Here is a 21,530-nt window from a genome sequence, read left to right on the forward strand (position 1 = left end):
GTTAGCAATGTTTGTACATTATTGTATTCATTAGTCCATATGTTCACAATTTTTGCAGGTGGTCACTATACAAGTCAAAACCGTCAGAGAGCTAATAGTCAAGCCTGTTGGGGGTCGGGGCTGGTGTGGTGCTGAGGCATCGCCTGCTGCATGGCGGCACTCGGGTCCCAGTTTGAGGCGGCCCATCCAGGTAGGCACGTGGAATGGCTTGTCTCTCTCCGGCACCTTCCTCTGCTGCCGGGGAGCTTCGTAAAGTCCGCGTTTCAGTGGCAGCACTCTGAGGTATGCAGACCAGGGAGTGGTCAGATCTCTGTAGGTGGGTATACCTACTTTTGGTCTGGTCGGTCGGTCTGATGACTGCTATACTCACCTTTTAGTGTCACTCCTTTCAATGAGCGCATTATGCTAGGGTCATCCTTAACAGAATCTGTGATCATGTGCTCGCCTGTCAGCGACTGGAACAGTCTGGTTTTACGGCTAAGAAATCTACCGTCGACCGTATCCTGGCACTGAGGGTTCTCATCGAGTGCAAGCACAAATATTGGCAGAGGTTCTTTGCAGCCTTTGTCGATTTTCGTAAGGCGTTCGACTCAGTTGGTTGAGTTGCCCTATGGGACATCCTGAGACTTTGCAGGATCCCCCCGAAGTTGCTGGACATCATGGCCTGTACACTGGTACTGTGAGTGCTGTGCAGAGTGGAGGGAGAACCTCTGCATTCTTCCCAGTTGATTTGGGGGTGTGTTCTTGCTCCTACTCTGTTCAACGCTTGTATGGACTGGCTGTTGGGCAGGGCCATGGGGTCCAGCAGCTGTGGGGTGTCCGTTGATGAAGAAAGATTTACTGATCTTGACTTTGCTGACGATACTATGATCTTAGTGGAGTAAATGGAGGCTCTGATGGGGGCTCTCAAGTTGTCTGAGTGTCTGGGATTGCGGGTGTCCTGGATAAAGACCAAGATCCAGGCATTTAATGACTTCTTAGACACAGCTATCAGTAGTGTGTCTGTCTGTGGGGAGAATGTCGACCTTGTCGCAAGATTTATTTACCTCGGCAGTGACATTTGTGTCTCTGGTGTCTCTTCCTATGAAGTCGGCAGATGGATTGGAAGAGCGTGGGGGGTCATGAGGTTGCTGGAATGGGGTGTGTGGCGCTTCCGATATCTTTGCAAGAGGATGAAGGTCCAAGTCTTTAGAGTCCTGGTGCTCCCTGTCTTGCTGTACGTCTGTGAGACATGGAAGCTATCCAGTGAGCTGAGAAGAAGACTGGACTCCATTGGTACTGTGTCGCTTTGGAGAATCCTTGGGTACCACTGCTTTGACTTGGTATTGAATGAATGGTTGCTATAGGAGTCCCGAATGAGGCACATTACCTGCATTGTGAGGGAGCATCAGGTACAGCACTATGGCCTTGAGATGCGTTTCCCGGAGGGTGATCCGGCTCGCAGGATCCTCATTGCTGAGGACCCGAGCGGCTGGACCAGACCAAGGGGACGCCCACGTAACACCTGGATGCGGCAGATGGATGACCATTTCCGGAGGGTGGGACTGGACCGTGTGTCTGCCTGGGGGGTCACCTGATACTGTGTTTATTCAGTACTGGTTTGCACAATTGCTTTACTCCAGTGTATCTTAGTCAGTATGTGATAATTTCGCAGACAGTCTCACATTTAAAACAACTTTCCAGTACGTTAATTAACATGCTACCTGTAACATTCCACTGACGTCTCCAGAAACTTGTATTTCAAGTCAGCAATTTGCCATCATTATCCAAGTCTACAAATGGCCAGATGGTTCTGCATCTTGCTCAAAATTGGTGGAAGCAAATTCTAAAAGAGAAGGGCCTCCTCATATGACAAAAGTCACAAGAACAAAGTGAGGTACTTTTTTTTTTTAATCCGTGTGGGACTGGATATGCAAAAACTATTATAACAGAAAAGAACTATTAAGTGTACAATAACATTGCAAGACCACGGAAATGGTAAGTCACAGAATTTATTTTTTCTTTCATTTTTGAAACTTTTCTTGGAACTGAATAATATGTCTGTAGAAATCAGTAAGAGGTGGAAAGTTCTTTCAGAAAGGACTCAAACGTGTAACTTGAAAAGTAGAAATGTACCCCATGTATTTAGCCACATCTGCTTTCTTTTTCTGCCACAGAACACCTTTTCCCATCAAAAAGAGACCATTTAATGGAGCTCTTCTCTATTAACTCATCCAGGAGTTTCACTTCACTCCATGCCTGACTGTTACTACCTAATTTGGCAAGAAAGAAATTTCAGTCTTGCCGTTATTTTCTCCTCTACGTTTGTGGTGAATTGCCTGAAATTATTTTGGAACAAATTTCGGTAAAAGCGTTGAATTTAACGCTAGTGAAATTTAAAAAAAAAATATTTCAATCTTAAAAAAATATTTAAATCCTCAATGAGCTCAAATGGATATAAATTATTTTAAGACATATAGCTCTTTTGCTTATTCTGTGGCAAGGTTGAATGCCTAAATATATAGTCAAGAAATTTTTTGACGCATCCGTCCAAAAAATTAAAACATAACAATGCTACCATATATCAATACAATAGCTTTGAGGTAATTTGTTTGAGAGACAAAGGTGAAGAGACCTTGTTTGAACAAGAGCTTGAAGGTTTTCATGAAGAATTTTTCACTCCCACTTCCTTTCCTTTGTGAGGAGGAACAAGGGGGAAGTAAGCCTTTTTTTTTTTAAGAAGAAGAAACAGAGTTCACAGGAGTCTAATCCCTTCCCTTTTGTGCAGCTTTTTTCCATGATAGAAATTTTGCAGGTGATGAAGAACCACTGGATATATGCAGTAGCCAAAGAGGCGTCCATAAGCACCCAACGGGATGGACTCACTGGCCACTAGCAGGGAAAAAAAATAGGTACCAGAAAATAATGAAAAACCGGGCCCTCTTGTAAGACTGTAAGATAATCATTTAATTATAAGTACTATTCTAGTGTCTGTGTTTATACATTTCATTGATCTTAATTTTGTCTGAAGGCTCTTTGAATGATGCCTTTAACTATCTATCTATATACATATATAAAGCTAAAGGAAAAACAGAGATACTTGTATTTTGTCTCTATATTAGCCCATGCAGACCTGTTGAGTAAGGAAGCCTGACTCTTGGAACAAAGTGATTATATATATAAATAATTCCGTAAAACTGAACATCTGAATAAATTGCTTTGCCCTTTGATCCTGCACCTTGTTATGCAGAAAAAAATCATCGGTTTCATTTTTTAGTTCTAATGCAAACGTGGTTGTCTGCGCATACCTCTTTAGCATAATGCGCAAAGATGAGAGACGTGAACTGTTCACACAGAGGTATTATACCTTTTTTGTTTGAAAGGTCTGAGCGGACGCTTTAGAAGAGGTCATTATGATGGATTTTTTTTATGGGCTTTGCTCATCTTCACATGGGTTTCCTGCCACAATCCATCTTTAGGAAAAATGCTTATTTTCATTTGCTTTTTCCATTTCTGTGTAAGTGCGTCTAAAAGCTCATATTGGCAGCAGATTGTATTTCGTTATATATAGCAGGTCAGCAATATTCCCCGTAACCCTGAGCAAGATAAGCAGAAGGATGGAGTTTAGTGATATTATTTATTAATGTCAGAAGCGTGTATTGCAGTGAGCGGTATTATAGTCTTGCATCCCCAGGACTGTTCCAGACTCCATAAGGATTGCATGCATTTCTGCTCTTTTTTTGAGTTCTCTGAATCCAAAGACAGTTTACATGGATTAATAAATTATTGTGTGTGTGTTTGTGTGTGTATGTGTGCCTGTGATGGACTGGCTAGCTTTCTAGGGTGTTTGCTGAGCTCCAAAGTAATTAAGACCCTGCTTTGGATAATGGGTATGCACATGTCTGAAATTATTAGTCTTATCTTTTATTCACCCAACTGCATATGCATGAAATGGATGAGGTCACCTGACCTTGCAGCTGGCAATATCATTTCCCAGCATCCCCCTGTCTGCGCGCACCCCCCTCTGTGTCATGCTGTTGGAATCTTCCAGGTCATGGTGTTCTGTCAACCTCTCATTTTTATTGCACCTTCTGTACATTTATATCTATATATTCCTGCGGTAAGGCGCATGCTTGTGCAACCGCGCATCTCACTAATCACTTTCTGATAGACAGACATACATCTGAACATTTATTGGTACACGGCAGTTTAATAAATTTTATTATGTTTGAAGTTTTTGTCATGTTACAGAATGGGCTTGTTATCAAAACAACAATATAAGCAAACGTATCAAAATGATCCACATGAACGCAGGACGACCCAAAAGTAAAAAAATAATTTTTGCTTAAAAAAAAAAAAAAAAAAAGTCAACTCTGAATATAAAATTTACAAGGCTTCATTTAGCAGTTTATAATTTTCATGTCTGACTTATTCATTGTTATACATGCATATAATACAATCGTTATATCTATTTTTAGAATAATATATACAACATAACAGGCATTTTAAATTCAGAGTTATCTTAACACAGATCAGCACATATTTTGTATCTCATTTACTGGCAAATATTCAAGATGTTTGCCTAGCCACTCATTCTTTGTACATGGTAGCAAAATAATAGGAAATAATATTTATTCACAGCTTTTTTTCTCTTTGGAAATCAAGTGAATTCACATGAAAGAGCTAGGAATCTCTCAAAGTGAACGGTTTTCATTCGTTTTCACAGCTTTCTAGTGAGATCCCATTGATGTTCGGGTCCTTGCCTGGAGACGTCTGCTGGCTAGGCAGCTTAATGCTTTTCCCCACATAGCCGGTACATTTTATTTTCACAGGTTTCCATTTTCATGGGCTCCCTGCTCAGTTCTTCCCCACCTTCGCCATCGTCTGCCTCTTGTTGATCTGGGGATTCATCGGGGCTCTTGCCATCAAAAAAGACCTCCTCAGAATCTAACGCAGGATTGCTGGGGTGGTAATCCTCTGGGCTGTACTGGCTCATCCTGTAGAGACTGTCCTCATCTTCCTCCTGGCACAAGCTACCCTGGACGCTGTCCCCATCTGACTGGGAGAGTCGGAATTTCCCATCGCTCTTCTTAGAGAGGTCGAAAGGCTCCTCCTGGCTGAATTGGCTGATGATGCTTAAGTCTGCGGGCAGATGAATCCTCCCCCTCTCTTTGAAACCTAAACATCAATAAATGACACTGAACGCTCTCCTCTGGGTCACAGTACATACATAGTTCTTCCCATTAATTCACTTAACTATTTCATTATTTGAACTCAAGGTTGTGAATGTGATAGTATTCCTGTTATTTTTTTAATATTTAAGCTTGGAAATTATACCTAATTATTCATAAATGATCAGAGGTTGTAAATCTCTCGATGCATTTAAAAAGTGTCAACATTTTGCTAGCTATTTTTCTATTTTTAAAAATGCATTTATCGTGAATATACGTCATCTTTCATTGCTGAAGACCAGTTACAATACTCAGTAACAGATGTATAGACGATGGTAAAAATCCCCAGATGTCGTTTTTGCTCCGCTCCAAATATCAAGTATACATTGATTGCATTCTCACCAAACAAGACCAATCCCATGATTCATTGCACCTCAAATTTTTTTTCGAGAGACAGGTTAGCAAAGACGGTCTTGCCAAGAACACAAGTATGATCTTTGCATTCTTGGTATTGCGAAACACTCGCAGTATCCTAATGCACAGAGTCACACACTGTCCCAGTTACATTTATATTATATAAGAATGTATTTTGGGGAAGTAAAAGTGAGCTTAAGACTCCTACCCCATCCATGGGCTCCTCTTTCCATGATGCCATGCTTGACCTTCATGTGTCTCGTCAGGTTCCCTTTCAAGGTGAATTTGCTGGAGCAGTACAGGCACTTGAAGGGCTTGCTGTCGGAGTGCAGGTGCATGTGGCCCATCAGATTGTGCATCCTATTAAACTCCTTCCCACAGAGCTGGAAACAAAGAAGAACCATCATTAAAAATATTTTGCAGGTAGTGATGTACCATGGTCATCCACATTACTCACTTCTACCAGGACATGGACTTGACAATGCTACAGAAGTCAGAACTTAAGGCTGTTATCCTAATTTAGAAATACTCAAAAGCTTCCTCAGCGATGTAAAATTATCTCTACGCATAACAAATGAATCTGCTCATAGATGTAGTGTGTGGTGGTGTAGTGTGTAATATTGTTCGGGCTTTTTTATGGACTGTTTAAAAAAGGTATTTCTGGAAGTTCAAAATGCTGCCAGATGCATGTTTAAAAAGGAATTTTATTTTCTTACATGCAGAATAAAAAAAGTAAAGGTGCATGCATCCCTCCCTCGCCCAGCTGAAGGCAGTTGGGCCTGAGTGGGTAGGAGGGGAGCTGGAGAATGTCATGAATGAGCAGCCACTGGTGTGAGAGGAAGCCAAAGGCAGACAAGCCAGTGGAAGCCTGGAACTGCCACTCCTGCTGTCCTTCCTCTGCATTCTTTTTTTTACTAGGGTGTTCCTTTCCTTCAGGAGGAGAGAGGGACTGTAAACTGTCCGAAAGGACCGTGAGAAAACAGGAAGTGCTCCCCCCAGGCATGAGAGAAAGCGAGATGAAATCTATTTGCGTTCCTGTTCTCGGGGGAGTCGAGAGCCATTGTTACCAAAGCAGTTTCTGCAGCGATATCCTTCCTTTAGCTGAAAAGGTGCTCTGTGCCAAAATGCAGCTATCTGGTCATCATCCTAACCCTCCTTCTGCAGGTCAGACACCCCCCCAATGTACTGGCTCTTTGCTAAGTACACATACCTGCTGTCTTCATTATTTTCCATGTATGTGTAGCAGGCCATACTTATTTTAAATGTTTTTGTACGTTTAGTGTGAAGGATATGCCACCTGTTACATGAAAATTGTATATTATCTCAAATGCGTATGGTTTATGATCAACCTTTTGCCTACAGGTAAAGGGGGAAATGCCTGTTTTGCTCTCACTTCCTCCAAAAAGACTTCTGTATAGATATTTCAGTCTCCCTGGTGGGGAGGAAGGACTCACCTTGCATTTGTAGGGTTTCACGTCTGAGTGGACGATCATATGGGCCTTGAGGGTCTGTTTCTGCACGAAGCTCTTGAAGCACAGGTGACACTGGTAGGCGCGGATGTTGGTGTGGATCAGGACGTGGCGCTTCATGTTTGCCAACAGGGTGAACTCGCGTCCACAAATCCGACACTTGTGCTCCTTAACCCCCTGAAAGAGTATACGCCATTGTAGCAAGATGAATCTGTACCGTGTGGTTTTTCGTTAATAATACGTGGTCAGCATTGATCGTTATTATAGTTCATTATTAAAATTTGGCTCATAAAAAGCCATAGTAATTTCAATATTATTGAAAAGGGACTACACACGCGCATTTAATTATACAGAGAAAAATGATAAAATAATGGGTAATGCCTCACATTGACTGTACTTTCATAATGCATTCAAAGAACATTCAAAAGCAGCATTCATAAGCATCCTAAGACACTTTAACAGATGTAGTACCTTAAGTACAAACCTTAAATAATAACTAACATTATAACTGTGTAATCAAATCATGTTTCTTATTAATGTATTTTAAAGTCGCGACTGTATGTTAGGATGCTAAGGTATACTTACATGCTGCTTATGAATGTTCTGTGAATGCATTATGAAGGCGCACTGAATGTTACCAAATAAAGGATGAGCTTAAACTATCCCACCTTGTGAGTAAGAGTGTGTTGTTTCAGATGGTGGGACTGGATGAACTCCATGCCACATTCAGTGCAGATGTATGGTCTGATATCCTTGTGCTTCATCATGTGGTTCTGTAGCTGGCTGGGGTATTGGAACGTTTTCTGGCACTCGGTACAGCTGTACTGTGTTGGGCCCCGATGGGTTGTGAGGTGCCTCTTCAGCTGGGCCAGCGTGGGGAAGTCCAGGCCGCACTCCACACACACGTTCTCCTGCCCTTTCTCGTGTTTCATCTCGTGCGCCCGCAGCTCGCTGGGGTAGGCGAAGCCCCGTGCGCACACTCCGCAGCTGTACGGCTTGACGTCGCTGTGCTGCATCATGTGCCGCTTCAGGTGGCTGGTCTGTGTGAAGGCCTTGTGGCACACCTGGCACTTGTGTGGCCGGGTGCCCTGGTGCGTGAGCATGTGTGTGTGCAGGTGGCTCAGCTGCTTGAAGAGCTTTCCGCACAGGCTGCAGCAGTGCGGCTTGATGCCGCTGTGGCCCAGGATGTGGGTGACCAGGTTGTACTTCGAAGTGTAGGACTTCTCGCACATGCGGCATTTCCAACGCTTCTGCTCGCCGCCTACGTCCACGTAGTAGCTGTCATCCACGTGGACGTTCAGCCCTAGCTTCTCCACACCGGTGGCCCCACCCTGATTTCCAGGCATCCCTCTGTGGTGGCCTCCCAAGGGCTCCCGTTGGTAAAAGCTGTGTGGAGGGAGATGCATGGCAGGGCCTGGTATGAGGAAAGGGTAGGGAATCAAGCCAGAGTGTAAGGCTGGGAAGAACGGAGATGGAGAGGGCATTATGACATGGGAAGGAGGCCACATTCCATCTGAGCTAACTGGTTCCTGCTTCACTCTCTTAGGATCAAACCTTCCCAGGTTTCTGTAGAACTTGAATCGGTTCAAGTCAATCATCTGAGGGCTGAACTTGGATAGCGGACCAGGACTGGGCTGGAGGAGGGGGTATGGGGCGTGGTGCGGGAGGTCCACGCCCAGTGCTCTTCGCCCCTCCAGCAGCTTGTCGGAGCTTTTGATGTCCTGGGGTTTCCGTTTGAAAGACGCCATCTTGTGCATCCAGGAGCCTCCCTCTGGTGGGGGCTGGAGGCGATCATAACCTAGCAGGACTGGGGGGCTGAATTGAGGGAAGCCCCTGCTGAGAGGATCCTCTAGAGGGGCAAAAGCCCGGGGTTTACAGGAAAATGACAGAGGTTTCAGACAAGGTCTGACTGCCTTGACATTGCCCCCAAAGGGACCCCTTTCTTGTACTGCCTTAGCTATGTCCGTCTCCATTGTCTACCTAAAAAAGGGAAGAAGCAATAATATACTTAATTTCACAAATTTGATTGATGAGAAACCATTTACTTTAAGAATAACTTAGAAATTGAGTGTAATGATAACCAAATATAGAATGAAACTAAATACATATATAAAAGCAATTTTAAAATAGGCAGTTGCAATGCTTTTTATGAATCATAATAAATTTCTTCTTGTTAAGCATTTTAACTTGTAGTTGCATTCACCTATGCCTAGACTACAGCTCTGAATCCCTGTATAGGTAAGGAACATACATCCTTTTGAAAAGCACCCGTTCCCTAACCTCAACCTCATGTCGTGCATTTACTCCCATTTAGGTGATATGGAGAGAATCAGGCAAGACCACGTTTCATTAGCTAAAAATAATGATTCTTCTGTTGTGAGGCAGTCACCTAGCTGGGCACGGTGAGTCATAATCGTCTCAGACTGCTCACTTTCAAACTCACAACCCTTTCAGAACTTCTCTAATCCTTCTTTGGACAGGGATCTGCTCACAGTCTCTCAGAAAAGGGAAATAAACCGAGATAAGCTCACCTCTCTTTACTTCACCATCTTCCTAACCGAGCCAACCTGTTTTTCGCTTCTCCCTGGGAAACTACCTTATTTGTCTTTTCACCTTGATGGAGGGGTGAACATTTCTCTATTTTCTTGCTCTACTAATTTCAGATCATTTTTTTTTTTATTGTTGGTTGTTTTTGTGGATTTTTACCCAGAACATCTCCCTGTCCTCATTGAATATAAATCATTTATGTTGTTTTTCCTGAAAGGAACAACTACCCCGACATACCATAATACACACAAATAAACAATAATTTGCAAAACAATCGTAATACGATATTCAAATTGAAATATGAAATAAACATTTTGCAAACAATGGTAACTATAATTTAGGCACAGTGTCACAGCACAATAGGACATATTGTAAATGATCATTAATAAAAACATTGGCAGTGGTTTGAGCTCAACCCAGTTTGAAGATGATAAACCCAACGGCACAGTGGGTGGTACTCATGCATGTCGTCAAACGTATTGTTTTTTTACTGAATGAATGATAAAGCTTTTGAAACTCAAGGCAAAATCAGTTTAAAAAAAGAAATCATCGTCCCCACATTAATGAAATAAAAATATTTGATCTATACTAGAAAGTCAGAGTCTCTTTAAGACCGAAATCATAAATAAAACACTTCAGATTCACACATGATTTTTCAAATGAAAGCATTTGGTAATTTATTAAAACTGCTCATTATTTAAGATTATGTCTGATTCACTGAAAAGCCTATTTAATACAGCTTAATATTTCTAAAAATGTAAAATACAATACTGTACAGTCTGGCCCATCAAAAGCAGATGATATATAAAAAGCTGCATAGTGTTCTTTCCACAGGCAATTGCATCTCTAGAATGAAATCATGAACAAATTACCCAATCAGTTTTCAAGGAAGCAGTAGTTGACAGAACTACTCTACAAATCTAAAATGCAACAAAAGAATCATTCTTTGTATGTGGTTCTCAGAAAAATTATTTCAGGGAATAAATCCTTGGGAGATTATTCCACCAACACCATTTGGAATGGGGCTCTTTCTGCATGCTTACTTCATATTTAATGATATCAACCAGTCAGCTAGGCTTTAATCATTTCTCCAGCTCTCCTGCCCATTGGTTATACTTTTCTGTGCATTCCATTTGAAGTCCAGTTATTATCATGTTTAATTACAGCAATAGTGATTCCCAAAAATAAGATTTTTGGACAACCCTGAGCCAACGTTATCGCAATATTATTAACTGTATATTTTTCATGAAAACTTATTTTGGATGTTGACGTTATTCGCATTCCTGGTATATTCTTCCAAAGGCCTTTTTGAGGAAAAACATGCATGAAATATCTACATTCATGACAATTCACGTAACATAAATTAAAAAATGTTCTGTGCATGACTCCAAACAGCATAGAGAACCTGTAAAAATATGGAGTTTATATGAATAAATATACTTGGAAAAATAAATTCTGACTATTGGAGTACTCATTCACGCTTAATTGCCTGCTGTTCTAATTCTGTAAGATTTTCATTAAATTCAATCTCTTTTCTCTTTAGTTTTGCATGCTCGCTTGCTTGCAAAAAGGGAAAAATATAAAGCATGTGTCAGTAGAAAATATACAAAACATTCTTGGATAATCTGTTCAAAATAAGAATTTTGAGTCTACTATTACTAAAGATGTATTGACACATGTGCAAGTAAATGAATTTTACTGCAGTTATTTAAATGCATATAACTGAACAAAATATGTAAATAGAAAATATACGGAATATATTTCAACATTTACTTGTTTATCATTTTGTGCTTTTGATATTTATTTGCATGTTTATTTAGTGCAGCATCACAAATTATCTGCATGAACCATATAAACAATTTTACATGAAATTTGTGCAGCAAATTATCACATCATTTCTAATGCCCTGCATCAAATGACAATAGTCAGTGTCATCCCTCATCTTTAGGGACCTGCATGCGCACGCAAAGCAGAGCCGTGTGTGAGCCAGTAACATGCACGCCGGAGGGGGACCAGCACACTTACCGCAGCCTCTCTGGCCTCTGCGCTGCACGCTCACGCTCCTGACAATGAGCCGTCGGCCCCTCGGATCCACGTTTGAAGTGGCTCAAGAAAGAGAACAGGAACAATCACTTTGTTCTCATTTTTCAGATGAGTACCTTTGGAAAGAAGGAAGGAAGGGAGGGGGGAGGAAGTCAACAAGCCAGTGCCTTCCTGCAGAAAAATAAGGAAACTCCAGACAGACATCTCGATCTCTCTCCGAAATATAGATTTTTGTGTCATTTATGAAAAAGAGAAACAGAACATTTACTAAACGGTTGCATGCATTAATTGCATTTTATTTTACAGAAATAGTCATTTAGTTTTGTAAACCAGCACATTTGTTTTGTCTAATTATTTGCCTAACAACTAAAGTAAGGTATTTGGCAGAGAGGCAAACTTAATCACTGGACAAACACTGCAACCGCATCCAGCAAATAAACATCTCTAAGTCAGCTGCGTTGTGAATGAGCGGAGCATCTGAAGATGTCTCTTAAACAGCCCAGTGAGTGGAATTTAACCATGGCTCACATTTAACAAGAAGACAATTGAATTCCACTTTACCATATGTGCACTAAACAGCCAGTTCATGGCAAAACTTCAGTAATCCTTTGCAGCTGTAGGCCTCCCGCACCACTGACCTGCTCAGAGACGTACCTAAGAAATGACCTGGCATACAGTTCAATGTCAAACTTCAAATTGATTTTGGAAAGCTGCCTCTGCGACAAATGAATGACCATCTTTGCGCTGTTGAAACAAAATCATTTACTTCAAGCATGATCAAGTAAATTCTGCATTTCTATCATTTCATTTTACAAGAGTCTTCCAGTTGAAAGATTGCTACTTATTCATATTATCTGGGTTAAGGGCTGCAGATTTTAGGACAAAAATAACCTCTGGTGTTTTCTCATTATTTTTATTTATTTATTTTACTGTATAAGCAGCAAAATAAATTAAGGTAAGTAGTAATTCATCATTTTAACCCTTAGTTTCACTAATGTAGTTTTTTTTTTTTTACCAAAAATATTACAAATCACAATATTCTGTTGTTAGTAGGTAGATTTAATGGAACAGGGAACTTATGTTTGAAAAACAGCCACTGAAGAAAATTTAAATCCTGTATAAAATCGCATTAAGAGTTGATGTCTATTTCAAAATTTTTATTACTGATTCATGAAACGTTTTGTATGATTGACGATAAACCCTTTAAATGTCATTATTTGGTATGATAATCGATTTAATCTTAATAACTATTAGTAACTTTATCATCAGTTTTGAGTGGGACAGGCTTCCTATAACACCATATTAAGTACCGACTGTAAAGTTAAAACTTTGAAGTTTTAAAATTGGAGTCTGAAAAAAATAAATTAATATTTTGAAACTTTAAACATTTAAAATATAAAAACAACATTTCAGGCATCTCAAGACATAAATGCATCTGTCTGTTTTATGGAATCTGTGAACTGATACTAATACTTGCTCATGATTTCCTTTTTTCTGGGCACCCTGGGGGTAAAACAGTATCCCTGTCACACCTACCATGATGAGCAGCTCAGACAGCACCATCTTTTTCACAGATTAAGCTCATATGTCCATTAATTTTCCAATCAAATGTGCCACTTCCGATGGGCTTATACCTGCTGACCATCCACATTCATGATGATTTAGTCATTCTTATTCCTGCTCAGTACAATCAGCATTTGATGCCCGCATTGTTTCCTCTTTACTCTGGAAAAAAAGAAAAAACAATGAGCGCCCTCTTTTCCCCGAAAGAGTTAAAGCCTTATTTGTAGACCTTCGTTATTGTGATGTGTTTTAGAGCCCTCTAGTGTCTCGATAAATTGCAGCCTTCAATACTACAGTATTAACACGTAATGGAGAGTTCATGTGAATTCAAAGAATTTATGATATATACTGCTATTGCATATACTCTGCATATACTGTTACTAGTACTACTAATGCCAGTATTGATTCATTTTTTTTTAGAAAAATCACAATCTGCTTATTCCCAGCTCCTGTCCATGTAGTAAGAGCTTCTGTCTCCCTAGCAGGAATGTCCTCCAGTGGACAACGTTTGAAAACACAACCACAGAATGTGGATAAGCTGTCTGAGTAAACAAAACAGACCAAATGGGTTTAATACTACGCAAGATGCCAGTTGTTGTTTGCCAATCTTGAATTGTATGCAGTGGCGTGAGGTGGCTGGACCTGTGTTCCAACAGCTTTGCTTATACACTGCACGTATTCTTAGGAGAGCTTATGAGCTATGTTTACACTTTGGGCTATTCACTATGCCTGGGTAGCCTGAAAAATTGCGTGAGTATGTTCTGGTACAATTTCTTCAAATTGCTTAACTGGGGTTATTACAAATGTAATATTTATATGCATTCTTGAGTAAAAATGTACGTCTGTGTAACAAAGAAACAACAAAAACAGAAACAAAACTCGACAAAATACATTATGCATCTATATAGCAAAAGAATGTATAGATAAAAAATCAATTAAACATGAAACTACCTATATATATATATATATATATATATATGTATGTATATATATATATATATATATATGTATGTGTATATATATATATATATATATATATATATATATATATATATATATATATATATATATATATATATGTGTGTGTGTGTGTGTGTGTGTGTGTGCACATGCATATAATGTACATATAATATTTTTTCATGTAATAATTGTAAATCACTTGAAATGGTTTTGGTTTCTTGCAAACAGTAATAAAGCATGTCATTCAGAGAGTGTGGGGACAAATGAGAGGTTTGTCGGTCCATATTCCGTGTTCTAACGTCTTAGTGAGAGGCAGTTTTTACATCATTAGACTGACTCACCAGCTCCCTTAGCAAGTGGGCTTGTCACAGATGAATTACAGGATCAATTTGGTGCCTAGAGCCAGCAGGGTTTGCCCATCTCCGCTTCACATTTTCAGATCTTCGTTTTAATCTCTCTTTGCCTTACACCAGTCCGATTTTGGAAGTGGCTGCTGTAGAAAACATGTAATTCAACAAAGAATGAAAAGCAATATGCTACTGAAGATGCAGACCCAAAAAACTAACACATAACACTTCCAGTCTGATTCAAAGCCACATATCACAATGGTAGTGATTCCGTGTTAGTGCCAGTAATGTAGGACTAAATAGCTTTAGTAGGACTAAATAGCTTTAGTAGGACTAAATAGCTTGCTATGCTGATGGTAATTAAAAAAAAAAATTAAGAACAAACAAACAATTTATTTTTTTTGGTTAAGCCAAGCCCAGGGAAGAGAGTAGTCAGGCTCCTTTAATCTGACAAATAATTGATATTTTGTGCAAAATCTGACATTGTGATTTTTCTTTCAGTATAACAAACGCAAAGCCATGTGATTACTTTGTGATATATAGAGTACGACTATATATTATTTCCCAGCCTGGTCCTCAGGGACCCCCAGACAGTCCACGTTTTTCCAAAACTGGCAGGGAACTGGGAGGGAGCAAAAACGTGGACTATCTGGGAGTCTCGGAGAACCGGATTTGGAAACACTGATTTAGATGAATTGCCACGTGTAAATTGCGTGCCTGTCCTGTGCTGCCAGGAATAGGCTGCAGGCTCACCATGACCTTGTACTGGATAAGCAGTTTGGAAGATGGATGGATGAATGTCGTACTCCTGCATTTATCATAGGACTGGGATTGCCAAGTTAATTCTTTATTACGTCATCACCTTACAATTAATGCCTGAGCCTGAGATCCTTATTAAAACTGAAAAACCAGAACATGAAGAACCCAGCCTGGTTCAGCTTCATTTGGCCTCATTCTTGTTCATCACCCTGGATGATAAACTGCCTTACCTTACATTTATTGCTTATTTGTGGTAACACTGCAATCATTGTTCCACATTGTGCTGTTTTGGACCACAGATCCCTGTGTCCTGTGGCTGGTAGATGTAGATGTACGTAGCTTAGCTTAGTTTTAGCTTGGCAACTACGGTGGCTACAGTTGTCAGTGTGTGGATGTACGTTCCATCTGGCTTGGATGTAGTTTAATGCCTGTAATATGATAAACTAATCTTAAATTCTATAATCTGTGTGATCTGGGGGATCGAGGCCAATAGACTAAGAAGGCTAGTTTTGCTCCTGATTTAGCATAGCGACTGGTCAACCACTGTTACCAAAAATTTGTCAATAGAGTTTTTTTTTTCACTTTTAATAAACAGCAAATTTTTATGTAATGTGGGCAATGCATTCCAGATGTGTTTCAGTACAGAGAATGTAAGCAGATGTATTGACAATGCTGTGGAAAATCACCGGAGGCCAGTGCACAGTCATGTGCCAACAGCTGCACATTGGTGTCACCCTGACCAGCTTGTCGCCCCCTGCTTTGGCGTGATGGTACTCCAGGGTGATATATAGCTTCTTATCTTATTCTGTGCCCAGAGATACATCGTTGTGCAACTCGCATGTAACAAACGCAACACGACAGCAGTTTTCAACAAATTCACAAATCTTGCCGTGCATCTTCAAAAGTCAAATTTATCCTCACAGTTATTAGTATAGTCAATTTATATTAGTATCTCCAAGTATATATGATATGAAAAAGTGTATCCGATGTAAAGAAGAATACTTAAAATATCATGCATTTAAGCAATTCTCCTGCTTCCATTTTGGCTACACTAGAAGCTAAAAGTCGGCCTTGGCTTTGTGTTCGTGTGGCAGAATGTATAACATTTCCAATTTTCCTTCCCCTCTTTTTAGAACAGTTATGGTGTCCTGTTGTTTTCCACTCTGTTACACAGCCATGGCTAATCCCTGCTCATTATCAGAAAATGAAAAGCTGGGATCATGGGAATCATCTCAGTTGCCTCGGAAACCTCCTCCCGTATGTCACAATCACCATCCTGTCCCTGAGATAACACGTTGTCGATTGTCATTCTTCTGAAGTTCGGATTTTTAGCATCTCCGCAAAGCATATGAGGATGCGATGAATGATAAATCTTGTGCAATTCAAGGCTGTAATCTGATTTTATTTATCATCTTTAAACTGCCACTAATACCAACAAGCCTCATGAAGTTATTAATGATGGACTGGATATATCAATAAATTTTATTCTTTAATAATCTTTTGAGTCCTCGCATTGTAAGAAGCTTACATCCTCATGCATGCACAGAGCCTAGCTCAGAAATAAAACCACAGCCCATCCATCCACCAAATTGCTTATCCTGGGAAGGGTGGAGGATGTTGGATTTGCCAGTTCAGCCTTTTAAAGCGTTAGAGAATTTTTCATTAGTGCAATATAATTGTAGACACATTTGCATGTAGCTTTGTGCACTAACAGAACTCCTAGTAGCACATAAATTCTCTTTTTCAGTTCGCCTGACCATTACATCAGGCAGAGCAAAGCAGTTGTGTTATATGAATACCACACATCAAGGGGCGTGCAATTTAATGTCAGACTTTATTTCATATAAAATGACCACCACAGCCAATTTGTCTATCTGATATAAGACGAATGTGACAGTGACTTTTCCAATGCTGGTAGAATATTTCATCATATTATTACATAATTGTATTATAAACAGGGGTGCTGTTAGAGACTTTGGTCCCCAAGAAAGCATGTCATCCTGGACCCTCAACCCAGACCAATCCAATTATGTTCCAAATATTTTGGAATCATCATAACTTTTCCCTTGTTTACAGTACTTCTGACCACAAGGTGATCTTGATGAAGATCTAAAAAGTCAGCAGGACTACAGACTTACAAGGCACTAATGCCAGCTTTCTTATTAACTAACTGCATCCACATTTTAATGCTCATTTGTTCCTGGCTTTTCCAGAAACGACAGTATTCCAGCACCCAAGGGAACAGATCAGGCAGCTTCACTAACCAAAACACCTCATCTAAATCACCGCACCTAATACCATTTACATTTTAAAAGCTAACAAAACAACTTATGTTCTCTACTTGCCCCCTGGCAAGTTGTTTTTCAAAAGCCTGGCAAGTATAATTTGAAATCGCAGCTATTAAATGAGATGGTACAAGACAGTTAATCAAAATGTTTCTTTAGTCACTGCAGAAAGCATATAAATATATTTTTACAATAAAGTGTACAGAGAGCTCCAAAAGTGATGCATTTGAACCTAACATTTGTTTATTGGCGGAAGCCTAAGGAAAAGAAAGGCAGATCTACTTTAATGTTACCATGGTAACTCTGGAATATGGAGTGCAGAACACACCACTGAAGCCAGACAAGGCTAAATTCAATTTTTTGTAATAAACAGGAAATTAGACAGACATCTTGACTCAACAGGTGGAAGACAGAAAATACATATTGCTTATCTTTTAATGTTAACTAACATATTGATATTGACATGTATGCTGAATTTACTACTCATTCTGTCCAAATTGCTGTATTTTCAAACATGCTACTACAAATGAAAGCACTTCATTCTTGAATTATTGAATGAATATTACATTTATATAGCACTTTTCAAGACACACAAGGCACTTTACAGAACCAGTGGGGAGCATCCGCCTGGATTATGCAATGGCAGCCATTGAACACCAGTATACTCACTGCACAGTAGCTAAGGTGATGAAGGGGCAGGAGAGAATTCACCAATTACACGTATATGGGGTGATTAGGAGGCCAGATTTGAAAGGGCAGTTTTAGCCAGGACATCAGTTTACCACCGCAGATCTTTCAAAAGCCGCCCAGGGATCTTTTATGACCTCAGTTTTATATCTCATCTGAAGGATGGCATCATTTTTACAGCACAGTGTCCCCGTCACTGCAATGGGGCACTGGGATCCATAGGATGGGCTAACCTGCTGGTCTCACCTGCACCTCTTTCAGCAGTGACCCAGCTTTCCTAGCTGGTTTCCCATCCAAGTGCTGACCAGGCCCAGAGGACAAAGGATTGGCTAGGCTGAACTGCGGGTGCTGTGGCTGCTGACCAATGGCTGCTTGGCACATAATTGCAAGTTAAAAAAAAAACAATCACATTTGAAAAACACAAATGAGAAAGTCACATGTAGCAACCTTATAAATGCCACATTTAAATTTGATTTGGTTCTTTTATTAACTTTATTTTTTTAAACAAGAAACAGGTGCACATGCAGTATTCATACCCCACAGACAGTAGGTTCCCTGCATTGTGATTAAATATATCGTATTTCTTCCCATTTTATTGTCCTAAAATAAAATGCAACTAGTTTTGTTTAAAATAACATTACAGTGGGCACAGACACCATTTTCCTGATTGAGCTCAAATATTTTTTTATTTGTGATCATTTATCCTTAATCTCCATTTTCTCGTTCATGTTTTTGATTGTAATTAGATCATTTTATTTTTATGTGCTTATGTATTTAGTATTTATGTCTCTTTTATTAACATGACCAGGGATCGTATAATGTTTTCTAACAGAAAACAGAAAGAACGCATCATTTCTACAGAACAAAATAATACAAGTGAAAGATAATACATGTCTGATTAGAAGGACATGGAATAAGCAAGACGTTAGTATTACAGTGAATTTCCCCTAATATCCTCTGATATTGACACATTGGTAGCTGTAATCAAGTCAAGGTCGTTATTTTACACACATAGGTAGCGTAATCCTATAGTTTTCTTTTTCGAAGCAACGCAAAAGATATTACATACATTTACACATCCATCAACATTTCAGTGGACAACCCCAGTGTCAATTCTGAAAAACGGAAGCAAAACAGATCTCAGTCGAAAGTATTTTTTATCCTAACAATGTAAAAGAAATAAGATTGCACATAATTTATACGTGTCTTTGTGTCATAAGAATTTCTCATCCTAGAAATAAAATCCTCTGAAATAATATTAACATTATTTTATGTGAATAAAAACAGATAGGCAGAGCATGCCAAGCTACATTTACATCCAATATAAATCACAGTGATAATTACAACAATGACTAAATCATTGTAGAGGGCAGAGAACGAAGTGTTTCAGACGGGGAAATATGTATGTTGTTATTCTAGGTCAGATCGTTTCGTGGGCATATTTGACAGGCGCTAGGACCGCTCGGAAAAGATTTTGGGGGTTTCGAAGCAGGTTTCTAAATGCGCCATGTCTCCGAGTGTAGAGCCTGTTGCAAAACTGAGCGCTCTTGCGAAGCGGAGGCCCATGTCTGTGTCTTTCACACTATAGTTCGAATAAAAACCAGAAGCGGTGGGTTTCCAGTTCAAAAACCATTGTAAAAAATATAAATCTGCAGCGTTATCGCCGTTGTTTCATGTATATGTATATGTTAAAAAGATAACTGGTAGCAGTTTATTTTGTTTCGAATTACATTCTCCGCCTGATCTCATTGCAGCAAACCAAGATGGAGTATCAGTGGAAACCAGACGAGCAAGGACTTCAGCAAATTTTACAGCTTCTAAGAGAGTCACAGTCGCCGGACACGTCCACTCAGCGATCAGTCCAACAAGTATCCTTAAAAATAATAATAAAATAAAGGAGGTAGCTGGCAGAGTTGGTAGTGTTTATTTTTCTTGTGCCTGTAGCTGTAATTTGCGGCTGTCTGCGATGACACGCGGAATGGAGAATAAAAAGCCCACCTATTTTATGTGGTCAGTGTAATGGGGCTCCGGGCAACTATCTAGTCGTTTCACCATGTTACAGAGTCCGTTTGCTTCCCGTAAGCATTGGATGATGTATTGTATATAAGATTTATGGTTTGGATGCCCCACTTTTTTAAAAATAGTAGGTTTAATGATTTATTTTTTGCCAGCTAAGGCTGAAGCGTGGTAATGTTTTCTCGATTGGTGTTGCAGTGCATGTTAATCATGCATAATTGAGCGTGATATCTACATAAACGAGTAACAAGATTGATGTTGGTAATTAAATCAGTTTATTGTGGAATGCGCCTGTAATGAGTCCGTGTACAGGTTTCGGAGGTCTTACTGGTGCGGCTGATGACGGCATGATTGTACTCCCGTGTCAAACAAAGAAAAAGCAAACCATACGATTGCAGTAAATAGACATTTCATGGCATTTAACCGTCTTACTCAGGAAAATCGCCCGGTGATAACGATCTGTTATTTCCACAGTTTTGGCTGTGTTTAAGTCTAAACATGGTTTTAACATTATGTTCAGATTGCGGTTGTTTATATTGGGGTTACTTGTGATTGCCGTGTTGAAACATGTATGCTACGCAAGAACAGATGTATAACATGTATTAAATATGCGAAATTTTTTACAGTCAGTCTGTCCCACAGCACACGGTTATAGCAGTCTCAGATTACATGTACATCCTTTCAACAGAAGGAGAATGCAATGCGCAATTTGTTATAATCCTATTGGAAATGAAAACGGCGGTTTTTCAGATATGTTAAGATATGACGTTTAGTCGGATTCCTGTTTATCTGGCGGATGTAAATGACTGTCAACGTGCGTAAGATTTCCGTGGTCGGTTTTCAAATTAGGTGTATTTGGAATTGTTTAATAAAGCAATTCCCCAGTAAATCTAAAAGCCATTTCATACCATTACAAAAAGAGAGAAGAGGGGCATGTTTGTCGCCGTAGATTTCATTGCTGTTTTTTTTAATGTGTTAAGTGTCAGATGTATGCAGCCGCTATAAAATATTTTTCCTTCACTGCCTTTCCAGAAACTTGAGCAATTAAACCAGTATCCTGACTTTAACAACTATTTAATTTTTGTCCTTACAAAACTGAAATCGGAAGGTAAGACATTTATTTACAATTTTACCTTGTATTTCTCATGATATTAGGTGACAAGGCCCGTCTTTTGTGAAAAGTGTTATGCATAGCAGTAACATTTTGTGGAGCTGTCATTTAACTTAATTATTGCCTTTCATTGCGTGACCGTGATTTGTGGGATTAGGATGTGTTATCTAGTGATGCTG

The 21,530-nt window shown here is 39.6% G+C and overlaps 2 protein-coding genes across 3 annotated transcripts in view; one reads left to right on the top strand and one right to left on the bottom strand.

Moving 5' to 3' along the window:
* Positions 1-4,183: 4,183 nt before the first annotated feature.
* Positions 4,184-11,749, bottom strand: znf366 (zinc finger protein 366). Its single transcript, XM_049019190.1, has 5 exons — positions 11,606-11,749; positions 7,702-9,013; positions 7,019-7,210; positions 5,773-5,947; positions 4,184-5,157 (listed from the first exon to the last, which is right to left on the bottom strand). The coding sequence occupies exons 2-5, from the start codon at positions 9,004-9,006 to the stop codon at positions 4,769-4,771; spliced, it is 2,061 nt and encodes a 686-aa protein (XP_048875147.1). The 5' UTR covers positions 9,007-9,013; positions 11,606-11,749; the 3' UTR covers positions 4,184-4,768.
* A 7,962-nt stretch (positions 11,750-19,711) lies between these two features.
* tnpo1 (transportin 1) overlaps positions 19,712-21,530 on the top strand; it is a 37,091-nt gene continuing 35,272 nt past the window's right edge. For both annotated transcript variants that reach the window (XR_007398806.1, XM_049019189.1), the window contains exons 1-3: positions 19,712-19,833; positions 19,979-20,092; positions 21,273-21,348. Coding sequence is in view for 1 of the 2 variants with exons in the window: in XM_049019189.1 (XP_048875146.1) it covers positions 19,988-20,092; positions 21,273-21,348 (181 nt within the window). In the remaining variant the exon portion in view is untranslated. The remainder of the gene's footprint in view (positions 19,834-19,978; positions 20,093-21,272; positions 21,349-21,530) is intronic.

Source organism: Brienomyrus brachyistius, chromosome 7, assembly GCF_023856365.1.
Source record: "Brienomyrus brachyistius isolate T26 chromosome 7, BBRACH_0.4, whole genome shotgun sequence".
NCBI classification, from domain to species: Eukaryota; Metazoa; Chordata; class Actinopteri; order Osteoglossiformes; family Mormyridae; genus Brienomyrus; species Brienomyrus brachyistius.